Source organism: Apteryx mantelli, chromosome 1 (assembly GCF_036417845.1).
Source record: "Apteryx mantelli isolate bAptMan1 chromosome 1, bAptMan1.hap1, whole genome shotgun sequence".
In the NCBI taxonomy this organism is placed as follows: Eukaryota; Metazoa; Chordata; class Aves; order Apterygiformes; family Apterygidae; genus Apteryx; species Apteryx mantelli.
In genome coordinates this window covers 31,073,021-31,097,367 of record NC_089978.1, presented here as the reverse complement: position 1 = coordinate 31,097,367, position 24,347 = coordinate 31,073,021, and the positions used below count along the sequence as shown (strand labels likewise).

The 24,347-nt window shown below is 43.5% G+C and overlaps 1 protein-coding gene across 2 annotated transcripts; it reads left to right on the top strand.

Moving 5' to 3' along the window:
- The first annotated feature begins 985 nt into the window (after positions 1–985).
- LOC106489190 (phosphatidylinositol 3,4,5-trisphosphate 3-phosphatase TPTE2-like) lies at positions 986–20,677 on the top strand. Of its 2 annotated transcripts, none has more exons than XM_067289662.1 (19): positions 986–1,013; positions 1,481–1,566; positions 4,249–4,326; positions 6,341–6,388; positions 7,104–7,265; positions 7,732–7,851; positions 10,701–10,800; positions 11,636–11,699; positions 12,209–12,273; positions 12,860–12,920; positions 13,776–13,857; positions 13,937–14,025; positions 15,257–15,318; positions 16,293–16,373; positions 17,266–17,371; positions 18,016–18,113; positions 18,514–18,609; positions 19,104–19,174; positions 20,441–20,677. In XM_067289662.1, exons 2-19 carry the CDS (start codon positions 1,517–1,519, stop codon positions 20,541–20,543), a joined length of 1,536 nt encoding a protein of 511 aa, XP_067145763.1. In that variant the 5' UTR covers positions 986–1,013; positions 1,481–1,516; the 3' UTR covers positions 20,544–20,677. The 2 variants fall into 2 exon arrangements, with proteins under 2 accessions (XP_067145763.1, XP_067145764.1); XM_067289663.1 differs by having other exon boundaries at positions 997–1,013; positions 1,481–1,530.
- The last annotated feature ends 3,670 nt before the right edge of the window (positions 20,678–24,347 follow it).

Sequence of the window (24,347 nt, the reverse complement as noted above, 5' to 3'; positions counted from 1 at the left end):
AGAAATTGCCCATATTCTCATCATTCTCTTAAAGATTTTATTTCTCTCGGGGAACACGGAAAGGCTCCTGCGTGGGATTAATCACTGACACATCCCCCTGCAACCAGACTCCAGCAGCCCCCAAAAGCTCGCCTTGAGCTCCCCCTGCCGCTGACCGTGCTGCAGAAAAACCTTTCTAGGCTTTAGAGATAACAAGAAGCAGTATTTTACCGTAAGATGCTCACGTAGAGCTATTACTAACTAGCCGACTTTTGGCAAGAGACGACGACGTGCGCGGGGCCCCACGGGCATGGGGCGAGGTGCCACATCCTGCCCCCGAGCTCGCGGCCTCGGGCTCGGCTCTGCAGGGAGGGGAGCCGAGCTGGAGGCGCAGTGGCGGCCGGGTGCCTCGGTGCCTGAGTTTCTGGGTGCTTGGGTTTGGGGGTTTTGGGGTGCCTGCGTTTCTGGGTTTCGGCTCGGGAAGGAGGCAGGCCACTCGCTCCGCTCCTGCGGCGGAGAGGCGCCAAGCCCGGCACTCGTCGGCACCAACCTCCTCCCCAGGGGAGCCTGCGAAAGGCCAGGCAGAAGATGCATGAGGCGGCATAAAAGAAAAGCGGTCTAAAAAAAACGGTTCTGATGCGTTTGGATAAGGAAACGTTGCGCAGCAATGTGCGAGGAAGCAGGCTGCGCCGCCTGAGACCACCTGCCCGCCGAGCCGGCTCTGGGCAGCGGGTCCCAAGCTCCTTGTTACCCCTAATTAGCGGGTAATCACGGCGAAACGAGCGGCAGCGGCGGGCGGGGGCCGGGCCGGGCCGCATTTAGCCGCCGCCGCCGGGGGGTCGCGGCATGCTCCGGCTCCGCGGCCCGGCCCGGCCTCGCCTCGGCGGGTGAGCGGTGGTGGGGGAAGGGGGGATGGAACAGGCCGAGGAAGTTTGGGAAAAAAAAAAAAAAAAAAAAACGACAAAAACCGCTGAGTCGGCGGGCGGGGGGCGGGTGTCCGGCTCGACTTTGAGCCGGCCGGCGGCCGCGCTGAGGTAAGGCGGCGGGGGCTCCGCGGGCTGCCGGCCTGCGTGCGGTGGGGGCGGCCGCGCTCGGCCCGCCGCAGCCTCGGGGGCCGCGGGGCCGGTGGGGGGCCGCTGTGCGGTGTGGTGCGGCGCGGCCCGGTCCGACCCGGCGCGGCCCGGCCGCCCCCCGCCGGCCCTGTGTCCGCCCCGGCCGCGCCGCCCCCGCCCTAGGGCCGGGGCGCGGCGAGCGGGGCCCTTCCGCCTCCCGCGGAGCGGGGAGAGGGAGCGTGGGAAGCGGCCCGCGCTCGGGGCTGCGTGGGGTCCTCGGCGCATCCCGGTCACGTTCCCGAGCGCCCTGGCGCCTAGCGGCCCCGCGGGCAGCGGCGGCGCGGCCTCAGCTGCGGGAGTGTCAGCCCTGGCGTCGCGCCGCGGTGCGGCTGCTCGGGCAGGGGCCCTGGGGTCTGCTCACGTCCCTGTGCTCGTCTCCCCTTAACCAGATGTGCTGCTGTTAAGACGAGCAGAGCAAAGGCAAGATGACGACTGTGAGGTACGAGCAAGGGTCAGAGCTGGCGGAAGCTTCCAGGTGGGTGAAACGGCCCGTGCCAGCGTGCGAATCTGGCCTTGAGGTGTCGCTTGTGCTCCTCTGGCTAGAGTGACCTAGTGCCCTCAGTACAACCAAGTCAGAGAAGAATTATGGACTACACTAAGATAATACAGCATACAATCCCGGTATTTTTCCACCCTCTTTAAAATCCTATTATTTAGGAGGAGTGATATCTTTAAGGAAGGAGGTGTGCAGTTATTGATTTTTTTTTTTTAATTACATTCCTTAACTGCTCTTGAGGACTACAGAGTACCTAGCCCAGATGTGGTAGGTTCATGGCAGTTAGTCCTGCTCTCTTCTGGCCTTTGGAAACACTGTCAAGGTCTCTTGTGGGCAGCACCTTGTTCTGCTCTTCTTGAAAGCCTCAAGTCTAAATTCCCCTGCTCTGAGAGTGGTCACAGAAGCTTGTGCTTTGTGTGGATGGAAAATGGGTTCTTTTAGGGCATCCTCCTTTTCCTCCCTTCCACCCCAGCAGTGAAAGACTAGATGCAGTAGCTTGTGGCAGAGAGCTTTTTTCAGCTTAGGTGATAGGTAAGAAGTAAGGTGTTCAGGAAAACAAGCTCCACCTGAAGAAAGCATTATCCAGAACTAGACTCCTTTGAGAGCACAGTAGAAACAATGTACTTAGACTTGTTGTCCGGTTTCTTCTTATGTTAAAGACTGGCTCCCGAACCCAAGACACAATTGTCGCTCTTCATTTAGGTGTAAGAGTTGCCAGCATTACCTCTCAACAGTGCTGAGCAAGTGTCTTGGGTTTTTCTGCCTCCTCTTCCGTGGAAGCTGTCTCATGGGTCCACGTAGCAGGTTTTGCCCTTAGTGGCTGTTTTTAATATCCAAAATGGTTAATCCTGCTTTTCACAAGCAAGCCTTCGAGGTGCCAGTAGAATCTAGGGTACCTCATGCTCTGATATGCACCTTGAAAATACTCAGAGTGACCTAACCTGTGCTCTTCTGCATGTCTGAAGCTATGGCCTCAGGTTAACACTTGTACAATTGAGACATGGAGAAGTCAGTGTTCTTGTGTACTTAAAGGCGCTTGGGACTCAACTCCAGGGCACATGGCAGAATTGATGGACAGCATCTGACGCTAAGTGTATGGGCAATACTGGCTTATTCAGAGCAAAGGATAAAGCAGTATTTGGTGCATGTCATGTGTGCACAAGCATGTGACCTGCAGCAAAAATCCAGTAACAGCAGAAGCATTCACTAAACCTGCTCTATGTTAAGTGGAAATTCCAAGGTGAATATTCCTTTAAAAACAGCCAGAAGCATAGCTGATGGCCATGTATCTCTAGCACTTTGCTTCAGTTCTAGGAACAAAGTGAGGAAATGGGTCTGGAGACACTGAAGAGGAAAAATTAGGCTTAAACACTGAAAATGCTTGGGGGGGAGGGGAACACCATCATTCTTCTTTAGACTAATCTGAATGCAGATGGTGCAATATTAGCACTGGTTGCTGGAGCTGTAGGATATAACAAGTCATTAGACTTGTGGCTAAAAAGGGGGATGGCCCATGTAGTAGAAACAGTGCCAGTATGTGGGCCCATTGTGAAGGATGAAGAATATTTAGATCTTCTGAGTTGCTATTAATGCTTCAAAAACACTTTAATTTGCCTCAGAACAGCATGGAAGCACCAATATTGAATGTGTGTGCAGCTGTTCCTGCACAAATAGCAATGATGCCAGAGAGCACCACAGCAAGACTTGCTGTGGCTGTGCTATTATGCACCATACTCTGTTTCTGTAGAGAAGACTGAAATGTAGATTCTTGGCTTTGGATGTTGCTCTTCCTCTGAAGTCATCCTGGAGCCTTCAAGGCTGCTTTTCGGGTGGCTGAATGAAAACTTGATCTAAAGAGACCTTTAAGGCAGCTATGGCAAGCAGCAACAGACAAAAAAGTGCTGTTCTAGCATTAGCTCAGCTGCTGCTGCTCTGGTCTTCCAATTTCTGGTCTGGTATTCTGCTCTGCACAAAAATGGCTCTGTACTATGGCTTTTTCTGATGCAAGTGTTCATTTTCTGAACAAGTACTTTACTGAAATAGCATTAATGTTTTTGGATTTTTTGAAGTAACTTTGCATCTGCACATTTCTTGCACTTCCAGAGTGTGGACTAGACACTGAGTCCTCAGCAGACTCTTGGATTACTTGTACATTTTCTTTTGGGTGAATATTTCTTCCAAAAGTCTAATTTGGATTGCTGAAGTGAGGATGGGGAAGGGAAGGAGGAGGGACAGGAGGTAGCTTCTTAAGAAGCACAGGTCATCAAGCAGTTGAAAGAAGTGAGATGCTCCAGCTGGGTGAGATACCTTTTAACCTTTGTAAGGTCAGTCAGTCATGATGCTAGAATGCCAGTTGCTGGGTAGATGCCCTACTCCAGAGGCCCTTATGCTATAGCTGAATGCATCTGTTCTCCAGCCCCTAAGGAAGCTTTTGAAAGATGATTTGCTAGGTGGAACTAGATCAGTACAAGCTAAGGGCTTCTGCCATGCCATCATACAGGGAAGTCTGTCCCCCACCCTGATACTATGCCTGTACTGTGGCCCAGGTTGCTGCTCACTACTCTGTTAGAAGTAACAGTCCCTCTTCTGGAACAATGAGGGGTAGCAATGTATAAAGCTGACATCTGCATTAGGATGTGACTTGTGCTATTCCTTTGCCAGCTCTCCAATGACAGAAGAGCCTGCTATAAAGATTGATGATGGTCGTGATGAGGATAACGAACTGGACAGCTGTTCCAAGTAAGCTAAGTGCCTTGTTTACCCCAAAAAGCTTGAATGTAAAGTCAAAATGAAAAGGCAGATGGCTTTCTGAAGTAGAGAAGCTCGGTAAATCACTTGATATCGAAACTTGTTCTAATGCATAATAAAGGCAAGTAAGTTCAGGGAGCTTTGTCTCTAGAGATGGAAGCTCAACCCAGGAGTTGGTTACAAGTCCATCATATTATGGAAAATGAGTAACTCAAATTGTATTGCATGAATTTTTCCAACCTGATGTGTTTGGGAAGGTATGAAAGCACAATTGCTGGTGAGAATAAGGTGAATTAGTATCTGGGGCTAATGGTAAGTGCTATGCCCTTATCAAGATTGAACTCTCTGAACTTGCTAGTGAGTAACTCTGTTCTTGAAGTAGTTATTTTCTGACTGTGTTTATCACTTGTCACTGACTTAAGGCAGAAGTATGCTATAGGAGCTAATGATCTGGTACTGAGAGAAGCTTGTTTGTCTGTTCCTGTATTGGGAGAACAGTGAGATTAAGTAAACTATCTGTTTACCTTGTACAGGACAAGATGTTATAGAATTCAGAACTTGATGCTTTCAAATGCATCTCAAAGACTAAGTACTTGAATGTTGTGCCATATTCACTTTGACTGCTCTAGGATGTTGGCAGGTCAAACTGGAGTAGTGCGTATGCTGCTTTTTTTTGTGTATCTAGTAAGAGGCTTGTCTCTAGCCAGTTGGCTGGTTAGACTATCTCTGAACTTGATAGAGGAGTGCAGCTTAGTTCAATAAACCCAGCAAGATACTACTTCATCACTTCTAAGATGTTCAGCCTTGTCTTAAACTGCTGAGTTATTGATGTGCTAAGGATATGCACCAAGTGGAACTTGATGCTCAAACTACTTTAGAGGAAACAACTAACTTGGGATCATTTGGGTGCAGTATGCATTGCTGAACTGACAAACTTCATGTAACTGTGGTATCTCTAATGTTATGGGGGGAAAAATTGCAGTAACTGTAGTTAAAGGGCAAGAAAGGATAGACATGTAAACAATACAAAAAGGAATCTACTGGTACTTACTGTTAGTATGTCAGAATTTTCAGTAGGTCCTACTGAAAAATCTACTTGGAGATCTTTATTCTTAAGTGGTAAAGAAAGCTTCCAGTGCTTCCAGTAGTTAAGTTCTGAGATGACTTAGCAGATTGCCTTAACAGCTTGAACACATTGCTGTCTGAACATGGAGTGTGCAGAGAATGGCTTCTACCTTAGCTCTTGGCAGAGTATCAGGAGACTTGTATCACTACATCTTGCTAGATGAATAAAGGCCTAGCTTTAAACTAGAAGGCTTAAAGCTTACCTGCTAGGCAATAAATCTTCCTTAACTGAAAACAGGGTGTTGGAATCCTGTTAGGGCCAAAAATAACTCTTGTAGTTGAAAGAATTTGGCTTCAGTAATGTCTGTCTTAAGACACTTGTGAATCTTCAGTCTGAAAGCCAAACCAACATTCCCTTTTAAAGGTGGAAGAGGAACTTCCTTTCTTCATATTTCAAGAGCACAGAGGTGGTAGTGGAGCTATTAACAAGTACTTTCTTCCAGACCCTCCGACTCTGCAATAAACTAGTATCTCATACGACATGCCTTAAGAGTGATGTGCATGCTTAAATCTTCCTCTTGACCAATAGCTACTACATAAACCCACTCCTTAAAGTCTGTAGCTTGTAACTGAGTGTTATATTGCAGACTTCAGTGTCACAAATTCAGTGACACTAGTGTTTTGCAGAAGTAGGAGTGCTAGACTCTTAGGGTCTGTAGCTAATGAATATAGTTTCCAGCAAGTTGACAAAGCATTGTTTTCAAGTACTGCCTTAACTTACATACTTCATGAATGTAACTGAATAATTTCCTCTTAAAGAAAATCAGTGTGATGCAGAACTCTAAAAACAAAAGAATGTGAACTGCAGTAACACTGCTCTTCTAGCTAATATCAGTAGTAAAATGTCACCTGTCCTGACACTTGTTCTCTTCTCTTACAGTACCATTAGGAGAAAAATTTCTCCATTTGTGATGTCCTTTGGATTCAGGTAAAAATCATGCATGTAATGGTATAGGGGGAGGTAGATGTAGCTGTTACTTCTAGTGTAAGATCATCTTAGAGTTACTTGGAAAATAGTGATGCCAGCCTGCTGCTTCTGAAAATTACTGAACCCCCTGTCTCTCCCCTAAAAAGTGACTTCAAAAAAGTAATCTGATTGGAAAAGCAGCCTTAAACCACAGGTATGACTACATTCTCCAGGAACAGCAGAAAGTCAACTCTAAATGCTACTGACTGGGGCAAAAGCTCTTAATGGCTTACCCTAGATTAAGTGGCAGGCCTTGAACAACCAGTTGGTCAGCTGTATGCTGAAACAAAGTAAGCCTTCAAAGATAGTTACTTTTAAGTGAATGCCTGATCTCTTGAGTGGGGAAGGAGCAAATGTAAAAAGACAGTATTGATACTTGTGTGCTTAAAGCACTCAGGTCTGCAGCACTGTTAAAATAGTTGTGGAATCATTGATTAGTTACTACAGCTGAGTCTGAGTAGAAAACATGCAGCTCCATGTGGATGATGCCATTCTTGCAGATCACTTCAAAAATGCAATTCTGAATTGTTCAGCTGCTTATGCAAGCAGGCCTGAATTTTGCACAAGAAACCCCATGCTTGTCCCAGTGTAAAACAAATCCAGGCTTGTGCTCCTCAATCAGGGAGTGTCAGTAACTGTCCTACTTATCAAGTTGATCTGTGTTGCTTTCTTGCAGAGTATTTGGAGTTCTGCTCATCATTGTGGACATTATAGTTGTGATTATGGATCTGGCTATCAGTGAGAAGAAAAGGGGCATTAGAGAGATTCTTGAAGGAGTTTCCCTGGCAATAGCACTCTTCTTCCTCACTGATGTTCTACTGAGGGTATTTGTTGAAGGGTAAGACTTGGTCAAAGATGAAGTCAGCATGGCAAGACCTCAAGCTAGTCACAAAATAATACTTTAAGCTAGGGACTATGAATGTGGATTACCCTGTAGGCTAACTGCCTGGTCATAGGCAAGGGCTTTGTCTTCTGCCTTGGCTGCATAGATTGGCTGTTACAATTATATAGACTAACTTGTAATATGCTTTTGGTACAAGTGAGCACCTGGAAACTGCGTCAGCATTGCTATCATTTGAGCAGTGTAGACCAGGTGCAAGACTTTTAGTGGTACTTCAGTGCTCAGTGTGTTAACTACTTCATGAGAACCTACCTCTAACAGTAGCTTTGTATAGGCTCTTCTCTCTCTCCTCCCCGACCTGGGTTTTAGTCTGAGTTTTTGGGTTGCTGACAAGTACTTCAGCCTATGGTAGAAGCAGCTTGACAGCTGTGTGGACATCTGTCTAAAACTTGCCTTGTTTCAGCTTCAGGAACTACTTCCGGTCCAAGCTGAATGTTTTGGATGCATTCATTGTGGTGGGCACTCTGTTAATTAACATGACATACTCCTTCTCTGACCTTGCTGAAACAGATCAGATACCAAGGTAAGAATGGCATAACTGTTAAATGTGAAATCTAGATGTGATGATCTAGAAATCTTCTTGGGGCACCTCCAAGCTAGCTGTGTGCATACTATATTACAAATAATGGCAGTACTATTTCATAGTACAGGCTAATAAAGAGTAGGGACTCTAGTCTTGCAGTTCTGCTCAAGACTGTCTCAGCCTCAAAGGCAGGGACAAACTTAAATATACTGGTTGGGGTAAGCAAAGTGAATAGTGAGGCCAGCAAATACACTACTGCCTCAAGCTCTGAGGAGCACAGCCCTCCTAAAGAAAGGAGAACCTGAGGTGAAATGATGAAGGGAAGAGCTGGATTGTAGTAGGAAGTGGAACAGAACAGGAAAGTTAGAAAACTGAGGGAGGCTCTCCATCCAATGGATCTTGAAATAGAAAGTCACCAGATAATCCTGCTTCCTCTGCCTTGTTTTCCCAAAAGCCCCATAGTAATGTGTGCTGAAGTTTTAGTCTCCTACTAGGAAAGGAGAGTTTACTCTCTATGGAAATATGAATTGAATTAGTTCATGTTCATCTGACTTCTGTAGCTTGATCAGATGAAATCTCCTGTGACAGGAGTTCATTCCTGATGGAGACAATAATACAAGTCTTGGATTAGTTTCTGATCTGCACTAGGTTTGAAGTAGGCAGTGAGACTGTCTTGCACCAGCTTGGGAAACTTCAACTCTTTTAAATTCTTATCTGACTACTGGGTGCATGGAGAAATTCTTTTCTAGAAGAAACCAACTCTTAAGCCTAATTGTTCAAGAATCCAGGGCTGGACAAACATCTGAAAGAACTAGTAGTCTCTTCAAATCCTGACTTGGTTTCAAAAACTAGAGCTCTCAAGGGAGTAGAATTTGCAGGCTCAGAATCACAGGATGCTGTTTTCCACCAATTTTTTTTAACACTAATCTGAGTTAAATGATGACTTCCCATATCTCTGGGCACAGTCTTTATAAGCATCTTTCTTGCCTTTAATGGTAAGATGCATCATAAGAGAGGGATCCTCACCAGCAGTAGCCCTGTCACAGGGCATCTGCACTGCTGTCACTTTTGGGCTCTGTTAATAGTAGGCCTGATCCTGCATTGCTGCAGCCTGTTGCAGATCAGTGTGTGAAGTCCCTTGTATTGTAACTGCTGAAGTTGATGGTTCAGAACAATGTCTGTTTTGCCCTTGGGCCACAAAAAGGAACTGATGCTCTCTAAAGGTACTCACCTGGAGCCTATTGCCTTACCCACACAACTCTTGAGGGTCTCTGTAGGGCTTCTCTTGGTAAAGGCTCTTCAGTCTTGCTTGGAACAAAGTATTACCACCTGGCAGCAGATGATATTTTAGATTGGCTAAATCCCAGACTGAGACAAGAGGGTCTTCCCAGCTAATGTTCCAGTAGTGTTCATATGGTCCAACTAATTTCCTGTAGTCTGCCTGTTTTGTCACCTCTGTCTCCTCATAGCTCTGCCTCCAGAAGAGGATGGAGGCCTTAAAGCAACTTTACAGTCTTAGCATAGTTAGAATCTGAGCAGCTTTCATGCAGATGAGAGCTTATGAGTGTGGCAATAGTCACATTTCTGTGGCAGTTCCTGAGGGTAACATGCCATGATGGAGGGTTGTGGTCTCTCTTTTAACCTGGTCTAGTGGGGTATGGATTGGGACAAATTATTTGCTTCCTTAAAGTCTACTGACCTATAAAGGGACATCACTTGAAGAATGAGAGCTGGGTAACAGTTTGGGAAGTCAGCTAGTTAAGCATTAGCTCCTAAAGGACAGAAGGCAAACGGGTTGAATCCCACAGATCTACAGAGCTGCTTCTTACAATTGTAGTTCAGACTGGGGAGAAAGGCTCTGGAGTCCTTACTCCACCACTTGTTCATCTCCTTGCCTGGCTGCTAGTTTCAAGGGAACTCTCAAGACAATACAGGGTGATACTGGACTAGGAGGGGGATAGGAGAAATGAAGACTTGACCTTAAGATGTCCAGGGCAACCTTGTCCTCATGACATGAACAGGCTCTATGTCAGTAGAGAGCATGCTGTCTTCAGCTGGCAGTAATGGGAGAAAGCTTCAATAATATTTCCCCTGTACTTAAAGTATTCACCAAGCAGAACTTTAGTAGTAAGGTTCTTATCCAAGTGTATCAGGACCTGAAATATGTGCATATGCTACTTAAAGTATCTGCTGACATACCTCATTAAATAATGATTAAATTAGTTTGCCTTAGTCCCTAGGGATACGCAAAAGCAGCTTCCCCTGTGCAGTTTGCTTCTGTAGAACCACTCACATAAGCATCTTGTCTGCTTCAAAGTTCAGTAGCAGTTCAAAGTTTCCCCAGAAGGCTAAATCATCAGATCAAATGGCTGAATGATTAAACAGGATTTATACTCATCTGTTCTCAGACTTCTTAGTTAAGGCATGATGCATAGCCTGTCTAGCTTTTTTCACCTGTTTTTCAGGTGGCTATTTACATTTAAGTGTACACTTGAAAATAAGCTTCAGGGAACAAAAATTCAGGGTTAATAACAGATATTAACTGTTTGGGGAACTTGTTGCTTGCTGAGAAGAAATGTCAGTAAAAGCTTGTTCAGGCAAGTAGGGCAGTACCTAATTCTGTTAGAGCTGTTCAGTACATGTGCCCCCAGAAACCTCAACAATAAAACATGGAGTTCTTCAAGCTTATATTGCAGTTTCTCCAAAATCAACCTGAGAGGTCTTAGTTTGATACATGAAATAAAGTTCTAGGCTGTCTCTGAAACCGTTTTTAAATAGCTTTAAAATACCTTTGCATCTAGGCTTAATTTTGTTTTTTCTTTCATGGTGAACCTGGCTCTCCCATCTAGAATGGTTACTCTCCTTCGAGTTCTGAGAATTGTCATCCTAATAAGAATATTCCGCCTAGCCTCACAAAAGAAACAACTTGAAGTGGTGACCAGGAGGATGGTAAGTTGGCTTGGTAACACAACTAGGCTACTACTGCTGTTTCCAACTCTATTTTCTTCCCCAGATAGCCATTAATGAAGAATGAGTGGCAAGACTGCCCACAGCCCATTGGTTTGAAACTGATAATATTGCTTAAGCAACAGTGCTGCTCTGTGTAACTGACAGGGTACTGGAGTTCTGCCTCCAGCTTCAGTGTAGCTAACAACCTCTAGGTCTCTAGTGTTTGAGAGGCTCCTCTTCCTGTGAAGAGATGGCCAGCATAACAAAGTTTGATTGTGATACCACAGTGCATCTTGACTGACTAGTCTGTGCGGTGTGTGGATCACCTTCCCTCACATGGGAAAGGTTGGGAATTTTAATGCTTATGCCACTTACTGCAGGTGGAAAGAACTCTCAGGTGCTATGAAGCATTATCCTATTGTAAATGCTCTTTTTCTAGCTTCATCAGGAAAGCTGTACTTGAAATTTAAGTCCATTTATGTACTTGGGAATAAGTCTTGCTTATGCTGCCTGTAGCGCTCTCCTTCCTTCCCCCAGACACTTGCATTCCAATGACAGATTAATACTGCAGTTTGCAGAATTGGCAGTGCTCCTTCCACTAGAATGAACTTTGATACTTCAGAGCAAAAGTGCTATATGGAGCCTCTACTACTTATAGTAACATAATAAAGGCTACTCTCAGTTAGTGCTGTTAACTTTGCTATAGCAAAATGAGGCTCTGCTACTTGTGACTTAGCTTCATAGGCTAGATGAATGGTGTTTCCTAGTAATAGGCAACACTTGTTGATCTTTAGCATTCCTTAGGAGGACTTCTAACTCTACTCCTTTTTGGCAGGTCTCAGAAAACAAAAGGCGTTACATGAAAGATGGCTTTGATCTGGATCTCACTTATGTTACTGGTTTGTAGAACTCTTGTAGAAACAAATGGCACCTTGCAGCCTATAACATCCTGTTAACACCAATTACTGTAGTTAATGAACACTGACATGAAGTGGAGGAAGCCTTTTCAGTAGACAATGAAATCTAATACAAATTCAAACTTGGCATATTCCTCTTCTGTGGGACTTTATAATATGGATTCTTGGCTCTGATGTCCTTCTCAAGGTTTAACAGCTTTTTGGAAGAGGTTGTATATGCTGTATGTAATGATAGAAATTCCCCTGAGGTGTAGGGAACCAAAGTTAAGAAGCTATTGACTGGCTTACTGTAGTATTTTGCCTCTGTGTGATTCTGTGGAGACTGCTTAATAGCAGCTGATCCTTCAGGAAGGCTCTGTTCTATATCAGCAGCTGATCCTGCTCTAGCTATGCTAAATGCACAACAGTCTCTGAGAAATGGGCAGGCAGTTCCTATAACTAGGGTAGGAATTGGCAATTTCATAATGTTCTCAATCATGTCTTCTCCACAGATCGTATTATTGCAATGTCATTTCCATCTTCTGGGAAGCAGTCTTTCTATAGGAACCCTATAGAGGTAAAAAGCCCCTCTGTTCTGGCAAGTTCAGTATTTCTGAATGCTGTTTCACTTCTAGGTTTCCAATAGCTTGTGTGTGGACTAGATTATCAAGTTACTTCTAGTCCTGCTGGTTGGAATGACTAAATGACGGTCTCCAACTTGCTGCCCTGTTCATTGTGTAGACTCTCAACTGAGCCTGGTGAGATGCATCTCGTATGCGGAATGTGGACATACTTGGTGCTCTGATACTCCTTTTTTTTAGGAAGATGTCAGAGAACCAAATCATTCTGTCTCAGGCTAGTAATAGTGTGAGTAGTCAGAATTGTTATCTAGTCCTCTAAAGGACATGTGATGTTGGCATTCATGCCTTTTCTGGAGTAATGCTGCCTCATATTAAGCATAAATGTGGAGGGAAAGGAAGATAGTCACAGCAGTGCTTTCAGAATAGACAAGAACCTGAACTGTTGGACTGTAGAAGCCTGTCTGAGTGCTGTTTGTTTATGCAGTTGCTGACTTCACTAGGAAAATGTGAGGGGGCGGTAGAAATAAAGAATAGAGCACTAACTACTCTGAACTTGGAATTAGTATTTTGTTAACTTTTCAGGAAGTTGCAAGATTTTTGGATACCAAACACAAAGACCACTATAAAGTCTACAACCTCTGCAGTAAGTATATTTATCAGTCTTTCAATATAGTGTGTATATAATTAGCACCTGAACAGAGAAACATCTCTTGAAAATGTGATGCAGACAATATGTGATCTTTAAGAATTTCAAATCTATCAAAAGTACATAACTACCTGTACCTTCTGGCCTCTATGTGGCTATTGATCTTGAGCATCTGATGCATCATACTAGTGCCTGCAAAACAGATACTTGATGCCTTGCAGTTCAGACTTCCTTCCCATGCTGAACAATTGCTTCCATGTTCTGCAACTCTTTATACAGTGGATAGAAAACTAAGAACCTGGGCTAAAACTTGGTGATGTTGGAGAGTTTTCTAGTGAAGGCTTAGAATAAGGTAAAGGAGGAGTTAAGAGCCCTCTTGTTCAGAGGTGGCTGAAATGATTGAAAAAACCTACAGGAACAGCTATCTTATGGTTTGTTTACAGCTAAATAATAGAGCATCAGAGCTGGAAGCTGGCAAGGTATGACACAAAATAAGAATTGATATTGAATCCCTGAAAAGGCAAAACTGTCCTGTTAGCCAGCAGAGGAATAGATGAAAAGTCATGGAGGAAGGTGGCAGTAGCTCCTCACAGCCTGTCTGTAGGTGACTGATGTTGGGGTTGACCCTGACAGTACTTCAGAGCACTAACTCTCAGATACCTAAGTAACCTGTATGGGGAGGAATGTCTGTCTTTGTCCATAGATGGCTTTTTCCACTTAGATCCATCAGTTCTATCAGTACTGTACTTGAACACTCAGATATATGCTCAGACCAGCAGTCAGGAGTCTTAAGCCACTTTTGTTGCAAGCATATTCCCTTTCCTGGCATAACCCTGGATTTTTTCCTTATAGGTGAAAAAGGCTATGACCCGAAGTACTTCCATTACAGGGTAGAAAGGATCTTTATTGATGACCACAATGTCCCAGCACTAGAGTGAGTATTGTCCAAAAAAATACAGGGCAGTAATAGTTCTATATGACATCTTGATCACATTAATTTCCCTCTTATCTAGGGACATGCTGAAATTCACTGCCAGTGTCCGTGAGTGGATAAATCAAGATGAAAAGAACATCATAGCCATTCACTGTAAAGGAGGCAAAGGTAGGACTTTCTTGTGTGTGCATGTCACAAATTACTTGCACACCATTCTTATCCTGACTACTTTGGTTTAAGTACAGGTTCAAAACATAGCAGAACTGGTATTTGTCAAGCTACACTAAACCCATCTTGTGCTAACACTGAATAGCATCAGTATAATGCTGCCTATTTTGTGTTGTACAACCCCATTTCTAGGTAGTCCAGATCAGGTCTCAATCTAAACTGGCACCTGATCTCTTAAAATGGTCTTCAATAACTTCCGGCCATCCTGACTGTGCTGATAGAGAGCTATTGAAGCTGCCATTTTCAGAAGTGTTAAGCTGTTACTGCGGCTCCCTGCCAGCCTGTCACCTACACTGAGTATCCTGCATGATAATGTAGCTAGAGCTGTTGAATTTCTGGATGGGGGATATCCTGGGTACTGATGAATCTTAAAGATATATAAGGCACTGAGATGTGGAATAGAATGTACTCTTTGGGGGACAGGCTAGTGAAAGCTTCTGCATGTGAGCTGACCTGCAGGTTCTTTCTGCAGTCTGTAGTAGTGCTGCAGCTGTTGAAGTGTGTAGGTAGCTGGGCAAATAAGCAAATCATCCTGCATACATCTGCCCCATCTTCAGCCACCTGCTCTTACCATTCCAAATACTTGGATTAAACCAGAGTAGTACTTGGCATACAAAGCCTTTATCCTCAATGTGAAACATAGCTTAAAAGGCTTTACAAAAATAGACATTGAAACTACCAGCAGACCAAAACCAGCTTGAAGAATGTGTGGAGGGAGGGGTAACTTCACCTCTGAGGCAGTAAATCCAAATGTAAGGCAATATTGGAGTGTTTGTGCTAGCAGTCTTGACTGATTGCTGCCTTAGGGTTGGAAAAGTTGAGGCAAAGAAGTAACTCTTGACTTCTAGGGTTGGCAGTACCAGTTCAGTCTTATCTAGTGTGGGACACTTGACTCTGTCCCCTGCTAAATGGAAGCCACTGATACAGGCCAGCTTCCTAAATCTCTAGTAATTCCACAAAGAATTGTGGGGACTGCTTTCAAGGAACAACCTAGCCAACTGCTTTGTCTTAAACTTAATCTTCTCAGAAATACTGTGGGGTGTATGTGTTTTTAACCTAGTGGTGCTAATCTCATTCTCTTCTGTCTCATGGTTTATAACTTCATCTTTGCAAAAAGAATTGTAAATACACTTAAATTCCTGTAGTTCAATATGTCTCATTTCTATTACAGGCAGGACTGGAACAATGGTCTGTACCTGGCTCATAGACAGTGACCAGTTTGAGAGTGCAAAGGTGAAGACTGTTTCTCTTCCAACTTGATTCTTCTGGTGTTGAAAGTACTCCTTTAGAATTTGTTTAATTGGTGGAATGCACTAATACTTTGCAAAAAGCCTATATTTGAAAAAAGATACTGTAAACAGTCCCTGGAAAAAGCTTTCTGCAAACTCTGCTACTATGTTAACTCCTTTTTGACAAAGACTCTTCTTGATCAAAGATTTGGGAGAGTGGAGCCTAATAGGATACCAACTTTGAACCAATTTTTTTTGGTGGGGGACACATAATAGACCTAGGATCTTGAGCAACAATTAAAACTGTCTAGGTGGCTTTTGAGCATGCTTTACTAAAGGTAGCATCAGTGTTCTTAAGCAGCCTTGTGCAGTTCTTGCTTTCCTTACCACCCTCACGTGGTGTGAGGCATCAAGAGTTGCCTGTGGTCTTGATTTGACTGCCAGCATTACTGCAAGATGCCCTTCCAAGCCTTCTGGGGAAAAGGGAGAAAGATCAGGAAGCACTCGGCTGGGGCAGATTCATGTTGATCTGCCAGACCTGGGATACTGATCTGGAGACCTGGGTTGCTGAAGGCCCAGGTCACTAGGCTGTCTAAGGTGGTGTGCATGTCAGTTTGGTTTCTTCCTTTTTGCTGGGTTTAGTCTATAGAGATTCAAACTAATGTTCAACTTTCTGTCACAGGCCACGCTAGAAATACTAAGCAATTGGTGTAGAACCATCTATAAGTGCAGGCTCTTTGAAGGCAAGGGATTATTAGCTCTCTTCTGGGTGACAGACTTAATGTATCTGGCTTCTAATTAGTAATTCTTGTTCTAGTTAAGCTCTCTTAGGAGGTATATTGTCTACCCCCTCACTTGTGTAGCTTGGCTTGTGCTCTGTTACTAGATTTGAATTAAAAAGTTAGTATTATACTACTGTTCCCTGCATGGGAAGGGGAATGGTGGCAGTGTCTTAACACTTGAAATCTTTGTATGTAGGAGAGTTTGGACTACTTTGGGGAGAGAAGAACTGATAGAAGTACAAGTACCAAATTTCAAGGAGTTGAAACTCCATCCCAGGTAAGCCTGAGTAGGTCCAGTAGCAGTAGCCAAACTAGCTCTGTGGGCTTTTAAGCCCTTCTCTTGCATTGTTTTGAGTTGTAGCTTCCTACTGCATTCTGAACTCCCAAACTCACTGTACTCTTTAGTCTTTATTTTCCTTATAGAAAGGCTATCAACTGGTAAGGTTGTACCACATCTCCCTCACCTTTATCCAAACACATTCCTTATACATCTGTTCATAACTTCATTAGCTCTGGTTCCTAATATCCAAGATGGCCCTGTAAGACAGCTGGGCTGTGTATCAATGCCTTGCTGAAGCCTGTAGCCTGGCATGGAAAGGGCTATGGTACTGCTGTAGCTGAGTGGAGGAATGCATCCTGTAGAGATAGCGGTTACAGGGAAACATGAAACATGCTATTGTCTCGGGCCTCAGTTTGGGGCCCTTTACTCATCTTGACTCACCACATAACATGATAGGCAGAGATGTGCTGAGACAAAGCTGGTGGCTGAGGGATTCCAGTTGCTAGTGTAAAACAGAATGGAGCAATGGAGCACAACCATCTTTCAGTATGTACTTGTTTAAAATGGGAACATCTTTTAGCTCTTTAAGCAGTGAAATGCTTAAATGCACAGTATAAATGCCTCATTTTCTGCTAGACTCAAAAGTACAGATTTCCTCTTGAAATGCCAAATATAGGTACTGTTTAAAATTTAGTTGTTCAATCTGTCTAGACCCTTAACAAGGGGTTGCTTGAACTGGGGAGGGGGAAGAGAATGACTGAGTACTTTCTACTTGGCACTGGAATTAAGGGAGCTATGAGCCTGGAGATCTATTTAATCCTGCTTTTGACTGGAATTAGTCTGTGAGGTGCAAAAGCTGTACATAATGTCTGGGTTTTTTGCATTACAGAGTAGGTATGTTGGGTATTATGAGATCCTGAAAAACAAGTATAACTTGAAACTCCCACCAGAGAGACAACTCAAAATAAAAAACCTCAAAATCCACTCTATACACGGTAAGAATTCTTGAACTTGGTCATTCCTCTATCTGATAATAGCTTTCTAGTACAGGCAACTGAACTCTTTACTGTCTCTCTTCCTAAGCCCATGATAGGAACATAAACTTACTAGGATTTGAGAATTCAAATGGCACAGTTAAAATGCAATGAAAAGCACATTAGAATGCAATTCCCCCCCACCTTGCATGTTCTATCTCTTTCTGGGTATCTGGTCAAATGGTGGCTCACATCAAACCTGCTCTGTTTTGGGAGGGGAATCAGTTATCAGGTGAGGTTGACATGGAACTGGATCCATTAATGTTCCTCAGCTTGATACGCATGTTTCTTTGTACTTGTAATGATAGTATTGATGAAAGGCTGAGTACAAAATTCAGCACTACTCACTTTGAGGGGGAGGTCTTAAACTGCTGTTCTTGTTCAGTCAGTGAAGCTAGACTCTGTAGGCTACTCCTAGCAGTACTTGCTGCTACTTCAAAGTACAGCTTTCAACCACCGAAGCTTGAGCTGCTTTCAGCATCCAAGTTCTCTAAAATCTATTGCAAGGCATTTTGAAAGGAGATGTGTTCAAGTAGGATTGATGCACTTGGTTTTCATTACCACTTGTGTATGCACTCTGCTATAATGCAACTTTTTCTTCTTAGGAGTTGGGAAAGGCAATGGAACTGATATGAAAGTGCAGATAATAATGAGAAAGGAAGTTGTACTGGAGTGTGTTTGTGCCACTCAGGCTAACTGCAAGGTAAGAATATTATGAACTCATGTTAGCTGAGTCAACTTATAAATCAACTTTCAGCTTCTGTGAAAGTGTGCTCCTGTAAGAGTTGAATACTGCACATGAGACTACCTAAACAGACACTGTAGATTCTGTTGAAGGTAAAATATCCAAACTTTGCTAAAATGTAGGAAAAATAGTGGAAAGATGGTGAAAAACTTCCAATTTTCCTAGAAGTCAACACTTAACTAGTGTAATGAGTAAATGAGTGTTTTACTCATATCTGAGTGACTTGAATTGTTGGCTACTGTTATAGCACTGCAATCATTTGTTTGCAATGAATGGGTAGCTTGGTATTGTCATCAATTAGTCTCTTGTCTCCTTGTGGTAGATTTTCATGAAAGTGTTACTCTGTTCTGTTACCCAGCTCTTCTTTGACTCTGAAAATGACTCTGTAGTCATTGGCTTGGAAGACAGCCCTGTTATAAGTGGTGATGTGAAAGTCAGATTTGAGTCACATTCTGTAAGTATAACAGCATGAAGACAAGCCTCTGAGCTTGAGTAGGAGCAGCAGTGCAAACTGCAGCTGGGTCTTGGCTGGCTCTGCTGTGTGGCTCCCTCCCCAGTGACTGCTGCTCTGTGGGGTGGCCCCATTGCAACAGCTGTTGTTCCATCCCCTGTGCAGTGAGTGATGGGGAGGTAGCAAGTGTTGCTGTATCAACCTATGCAGACAGGGAGGGAGTCTGGTTGTTAACATAGGTACTGAATTAAGATGTCTCAGTTGCACTGTTGCTTTTAATGAGTCTCTAACCTCATCATATTAAGTTTGGCTGGTCCAGTCTCAAAACTTCAGTGAGAATAACTCTGGTGTCATATTGGGCTTTTCAAGTGTACTAGCTCTGGCTGGAGCTGTAGCTTCTTAAAGCAAATTACTGAGAGCAGGTGAGAATTCTCCTCTGTCTACAAAAATGAGTCCTACTGTCTAATGGAATCCTTAAACAAGATCTTTATGTCTAGGCTCTCCCAAAAGGCTATGATGACTGCCCATTCTTCTTCTGGTTCCACACTTCCTTTATTGAGAATAACAGGTAAGTGATCAGTGACTGCTTTCAGATCCTAACTTCTGGTGTCTGAGCAAAACTGACTTGCTAAACATAGTGCTGAGAGCTGAGATAGCTGGCTGATCAAGCTTGTCTTGACTTTTGTGTGGTACTGGTCTGACTCTCCATTTTAACTTGTAAACAGGCACTTGGCACACTTGTGCTGTGCCAAGTGCTTTAAATATGTGAGATCTATCTTAATCAGGTTAACTTATTGGACTCTTCCCTAGCTCTCTTTCTAAGTATTGTTAATTACCTTAAATGTCAAAAGATACTGCTAACTATTCAAACTATAGGTTTCTATAGCATGGCTGCCTGTGCAGCTAGAAGTCAAATTCAGCAGCTTAGTAGAAAATTAAGACTAGTCAGAGATGCTGATGATGCTTGGGATCCCAAGGAGTGGCTCTTTACTGCTTCTCAAGCTCTTGATAAGACAAAACTACAGTGGTAGACTTTTCTTGTTGAGACTAGAACTCCTGGTGGAACTCCAACTAGCAAAAGCTTGGCTTGTCTGTCTTGCTAGCAGAGTGATGTAGAAATGCGGAGACATTGTACCTAAATATGATAGTCTAGATGGGGGAACAGTGAAATAGGAAGGGAACCATCTTAATTGGTCTCACCAGAGTGTGAGAGGAGGTAGCAATGAGTCTATGTTCATAACTCTAGACTTAATGTTGAGCCAGCAATGCACCTTATAGTCTAGATGCAGTGATCTAGGTAGACTAAACCAATGACAGGGCTGTTTGCCTGCTGGCTGATTGGAGCAGAGATGGTACTGTTGCAGTGCTAAGGCAGCCCTCCTATCTCCTCATTCAGCTACAGCTGATCAGTTGCTGCCAAGTGATCACTATAAACAAATTTAGTAAGCATTAAAAGTGGAGAACATGGCTGATGAGCTTGTTGAATACTGAATCAAATACAAACTGACCTTCCTGATAGCAGGTAAATTCCTGTCACATGTATCCCATACAGAGGCATTTAGCTGGAGATAATACTGACTTTACTCAGTAACAATTTTGCAGATGTATCTTGGGGCTCTGGGAGGTGTGGGGGGAGAGGGGAGAAAGGTCAGGTTATTTGTGTTTCTCACTACTTCAGGTGAAAAGTCCCCTGCAGATATGGCTAATGTTTATCCAAGCTCAAAATCCAGGGCTGTATTTGATACTTCAGAGATGAGCTTTAAGTTCTCTCTTGGCTTGCTGAAAGGCAAAGACTATCTCAGGCTGCAAAATACATTATTGAATCTTGTTTCAGACTCTACCTTCCCAGAAATGAGCTGGATAACCCTCACAAGTCTAAAATGTGGAAAGTCTACAGTGAGATGTTTGCTGTGGAGGTGAATTTCCTTGAACCCTAAGGGAAGGCTGCGAGAAGGAAAGCACTTAAAATTATCTTCATTCATGAAGAATGTCTTACTTTTTCAGTATGAATTGAAGCAGTCTTCCAATGTACTTAATGTATTTCTATGTAGATACAGCTTCTCAAATAAACTATGACATGAAGTTCTGTTGTGCAGAGCAGTAATACTCTGAAGAACTAGCTTAGTATCAGCTGTCATGTTAATGAGCTGTTGGAGCTTCTGGAGCTTTTACATACAGATAATGGATGCATTACATGACAATTGGATGCATTTACATACAGATAATCATTACTTTATTAATCTGACTCTTGTCTGTCTCTAAGCAAGAACATTCTCCTGACAATGGGTAGAGAACAGTCTGCAGGACACCCTTGGAAAAGTCCGAGACACCTTCCCTCAGTATTAGGGTTTTTCCACAGGTCAGTTGAAGGATGGGAATTGGGGGGAAGAAGAAACAGTCATCTAGCACAGGCAGACTAAAACCTCTTGAATGGAAGTCCTCTGAAGAGTGATTCAATACCAAATGTAACATCCAGTGAGTAACACCTGGCCTGAGAGCTGACTGGCAGCTTGCTGTGGGGTTGGAGATGGCCCTACAGCAGGGGACTTCATGCAATACAAGAAGCAGGTTCTTCCTTTCTGTCTCCTCTTTCAGCCTCCACCCTCTCTGGCAATCACTGCTCTGCCACTGTATCTCCGCACTCATCAGCTCATGAGCATGCTGGTTATCTGGGGCTTGCCTTAATACCTGCATGTGAGGGGATTGATCTGTGCTTTTGTATCTCTGGGCTAATACTGTAAATACTTACTGAACCTCTCTTGAGCTACACTTGTACATGAAATGTATAAACTTATATGGTGCTTATTCTGCTTCAAACTGTTCTCAGCAGTGCAGCTCTTCTCTGAAGACTGTTCAAGCCTTCCTTGTTCTGAAGCAGTTTGAGGTTAGCTTTTTTTTTTAAGGCTTCCATAAAGTACTCTGGATATTCAACATGTGAAGCTCTTTACTTTTCCTCTTGGTTCCTGACAATAGTGACATAGCTTTCTGTGGTTAATGCCCAGTTAATGAAATAAGCATAGGTCCTACACCTTTCAAGTGTTTGAGGGTAGTGGCATACTATGAAGTACATGTGTGGACTCAAGTTTGGCTATTGCTGTGTGCTCACCAGGGGAGCAGGGTGTTAGAAACCCTCACCTAATAGGATATAGTTTATATCAGGCCTGTACTTCAACTGTGGAAATCTCTCTAATGACCAGAAGCATCCTACAAATGTTCTGCAGTTCTAGGTGTGGGACACCATGAGCCTGGGTCACTTTTGGGACACCTAAATGTTGTGAATGGCTGTAGTCCAAACTGCTGTGCAAAGCAGGCCCAGCTGAGGCACACTGTTTAGCTTTGCTCAGTTCTGAATATCTGGAGGTGGGGGGTTCACAGTGCTTAACAACCTCAACCTTTTTTCATTCCCTGGTTGGAATTTCCCATGTTACAGCTTGTGACTGTTGCATCTTGTAGTCTTATGTGTCTCTGAGAAGAGTCTGGCTCTACATCCTCCTACTACATAGCTGTAGATGGCAATAAGATTTCCCCTCTGCCTTCTCTCAAGGGTGAACAAACCCTGTTCTTGCCACTGTCCATCCTGGTGACTTTCTGCTTCACTTGCTCCAGTATGTCAATGCCTTTCTGGTATTGGGGAGCATGAAACTGGACACTATTCCAGACTTGGTCTTAAGAGATGTGGGAGGCATGAATGGAGGGCCAGAACTGCTTAACCTGTTGGCACTGCAGCCTGGTATGCAGCTGGCCTTTGCTGCAAGGGTATACTGGCTTGTGCTCCACTTATCTATCAGGCCCTCTTTCTGCAAAGCTTTCTAGCCAGTTGGCCCTGAACATGTAGTGCTGCATCTATCATCAGAGGCTGCAAGAACTACCTCAAAGCTGTTGTGCACAAACTCCACAGTATGTCACTACTGAATTATATACCTACCTAAAACTGCCCCTCAAGGTTAAGGGGTGTTGGCAAAGTTAATGCAGTTCCTCTAATTCTACTACTGCTAAGATTTAGCTGGAGAAAAGGAAGAAATCCTGTTTACGCAGGAGAATGAAGCTGTGCCACTAGAGGGCGACTGAGCAAGAATAGGGATAGTTGTCCAGGCTGCCTATACTAGGAACTGGAATAAAATGTTATGTTATTGCAGCTAGGAGTGGCTCATGACCAAGTTCCTTTCAGCTTAGCCCTAACAACTGGATTGTGCTGTCCTCAGATGCCCTTTCTAGTCACTTGCATGGCAGTTACAGCTTGTGAGAAAAACTATCCTCATGGCAGCAGAGATTTGTTTTGGTTACAGCCAAAATTTTTTTTCCCTTTCAAGTTGAAGCATGCAGTTAAGCAACAGCTACTGTATAAGCAGGAATGAATACCAAAATAGACAGCTGTAAAGGAGATGCACTGAAAAAAATTTAAGAGATCTAAGCCTTTGGGGCAGAAGATGGTAACAGTACTTCCTGAATTCTCTCTTTTGCAGTGGCTTTGCTGCTGATAACCTCTGGTTTTCAGGGTGGTGGAGAAAGATGCATCTGCAGCCTCTTCAGAGAAAGAATTTGCATTGTTTAGACTTTGTACTCTTAAGAATAGAATTTAGATGACTTGTACAAAGCTTCCAACTATGTTGGACTCCTGGCATCCTTCTGGCAAGAAACTTGCTAAACCCTAATACTAGATCTGCCTTTAGTACTAACAAAGCCATACTACAGCCTCTAATATTTTCTGTAGTGGATCACACCAAATCTGCTTTTATTCACAGCACCTTGTTAACTTGCCCTTCTCAATTTTGAGAGCTTCAGTGATTTCCTGATTGCTTCTAGAAATTCCTTTAATTCTAGAGCGATGGTGACACTGACTTTAAACTGTGTATTTGTCTTTCAGCTACACAAGTTTCGTAAGCTTCATTCCATAAACAGTAATCAGGTAGTTAGTCAAATCAAACTTTATTCCCATGAGTTCTTATCCCAACCTTATGAAGTTTTCAGGGAGCTGAACACTGAACAGTTGACACAGGCATACAGCCTAAGCAGTTGTGATACTTGCACATTACTGCTTAGTTCAACCTCAAAAGGTAAACTCTCAAAATGCATGTTCACCTTAGCCTGTAAATTCAGTTCTAAAAATCCTGCTTCTCTTGAAGCCTCAAATTTTGTATTAAAAATTCCAACTGTCAGCTTTAAAAAATGAAAGCAAAGACAAATCTAAGAAATAGATTGAAGTTTTCCACTGGGGTGGATTCAGTTTTTACCTTTCCATAACTATTACAAACATACAAATATACCATTTATCTTGTGATAGACAAGTTTGAAAAGAAGTCTAACACCTCTGAAAGCCCCACCTTTGTACCTGATTTGTTTAAACATTTGGCACAAATTCCTTAAAGTACTGACTATGCACAGTGTTACTGTCTCTAGTGCACCAGTCAAGCAAAGTAATGTGGTGCAATGGCTGAAGAATCTTCTGTAGCTACGCACTGCTTGTAACTGTCTCTTTTCACGGGATTTCCAAGTGAAATGATTGGTTCTTGTTGTACATGAAAAAGGGTTTGCAGAACTGCAGAGACCACTTTTCACCAGGAGGCTAGAGCAATGCAGTGGAATAGCCAATTTAAGCAAACTCCAGTTTCACACTAGGTACTGAAATGTTCTGTCATCTGTGCCTAAAGCTTTTTCTTCCTTCCAGGCTATGAAATCTAAGTTGTAGCAGCTCAGTTTTATAGGCTACAACTGCATTAGCTAGTATTTCCGATAACAGTGGC